This window comes from Propithecus coquereli, unplaced genomic scaffold, assembly GCF_000956105.1.
Source record: "Propithecus coquereli isolate 6110/MARCELLA unplaced genomic scaffold, Pcoq_1.0 Scaffold533, whole genome shotgun sequence".
Taxonomy (NCBI): Eukaryota; Metazoa; Chordata; class Mammalia; order Primates; family Indriidae; genus Propithecus; species Propithecus coquereli.
In genome coordinates, this window is record NW_012151208.1 from 1,658,963 (window position 1) to 1,660,531 (window position 1,569).

Genomic DNA, 1,569 nt, shown 5'->3' on the forward strand with positions numbered 1-1,569 from the left:
CAAAAACACAAAATCAAAAATAAAATTATTAAGAATTTTAAGTCAGCAAGCTTAAAAATTCAAGGGAGACTTTGGTTCTATGTATGAAATAAATATGAAATAAAGCACTGTGCTGAGCATTTTAAATTAAATACAGTTAAAGTGCAACTTTGTGTTGTCTTTGGTTAATGGCATTCTCAATGATTTTTATCTTTTTACGTGTGTTTTCCAGGTTGTCTAGAATGAAACGAGTTGCTTTTGTAATTATTCAAACCCTAATGTTATATAAATATATACCCTACTGGACATTATTTTATATAAGTGTGGTATGTTGCAATTCTGTTCCCATTTTGGGGGAATACATATTTAGACTTTAACCTAAAAAAAAGTGTTTCTCTCCTTACTTCCCCAGGTCCATTAATATAAGATTAGCCACTCTCTCGGATACTCCTGGCGTAGAAAATCTCGTCAGCACCCTCATGCTGAAGAGAAGCATACTGGAGGATTTAACGCAATACAACAAGGCTCGCAGAGACCCTGTAAGTACCTGATGTGACCAGATCTCATGACATAGGACCATTGTGACCCCTGTAGATTCAGCCCTGAAGCTTCTGGACCTCAGCTGGGGAACCATGTGGTGGGAGTGATAGAGGTGGGGTCGGAAGATGGAAACAAGAAGAGAAAACCATGGAAACTGGGATTTAGGGAAGTGAGGCTGTTTTCCTCACTGGTGGCCCACATGGGAGCTGATCAGATACCCCAAATCCTTATCATGGGGATCAGAAATTTGGACTTGATCCAGACAACTGTCACAAAATGAGATAGAGCTTGGTCGCCAGAACTGGCAGATACAGTATGATGGTGGATAGGGAAAGGTAGCTCAGGAATCCATGGGTACTGGGTACTCACCCAGCAGCACCGGGCATCAGATTTAGGGCATAGGACCCCATTTCAACCTACTGATGATGAGTATGATCAGACCCTTTTGTTGAGCTGGCTGCATCCTCAGGGATTGGACGGGCTGGGAAAGATCTTGTGTGATAAATGTTGCGTTCTCATTCTCTAGTGTAGTAATGTATGTATGTGCCATGGGCAAAGGGCGGGCTCTTGGTGGCCTCACATTAACACCACTATCTTAAGGACCACGTCATTTAACTAGACATGGAAAGATACATTTAGGTAGAGAAACACATAGTTACTTTCTGAATTCATTTTATTTGGAAATAAATTTATGGAAGTATAACCAATAAACAGTTTGATAGATTTCACAGTTTGAATATACAGTGTAACCAGCACCTATTTCAAGAAACAGACTAACCCCAGCCCATCAGAAGTCCCCCTCATGCTTCCGTTCGGGCGCTTTCTCCTAAATTAACACCACCGGAACTTCTAAGATCAGAGGTTGGCTATGCCTATTTTTGTACTTTATGTAAATGGAATCATACAGTTTGTTTTCTGATATCAGGTTTCTTTTGCTTAGCAGTATGTTTGGGAGATTCTTTCATATTATGGCATACAGTATTTCATTGCATGAATATACCTACCACCACTTATTCCTTCATTCTACTCTTGAGGTCATTGGGAAATTCC

At 40.2% G+C, this 1,569-nt stretch overlaps 1 protein-coding gene across 1 annotated transcript in view; it reads left to right on the top strand.

Moving 5' to 3' along the window:
• Nucleotides 1–1,569, top strand: part of CFAP61 (cilia and flagella associated protein 61) — a 255,956-nt gene that overhangs the window by 93,650 nt on the left and 160,737 nt on the right. Inside the window, exon 13 of the mRNA XM_012657219.1 lies at nucleotides 392–518. Within this exon, the coding sequence (XP_012512673.1) occupies nucleotides 392–518 (127 nt within the window). The remainder of the gene's footprint in view (nucleotides 1–391; nucleotides 519–1,569) is intronic.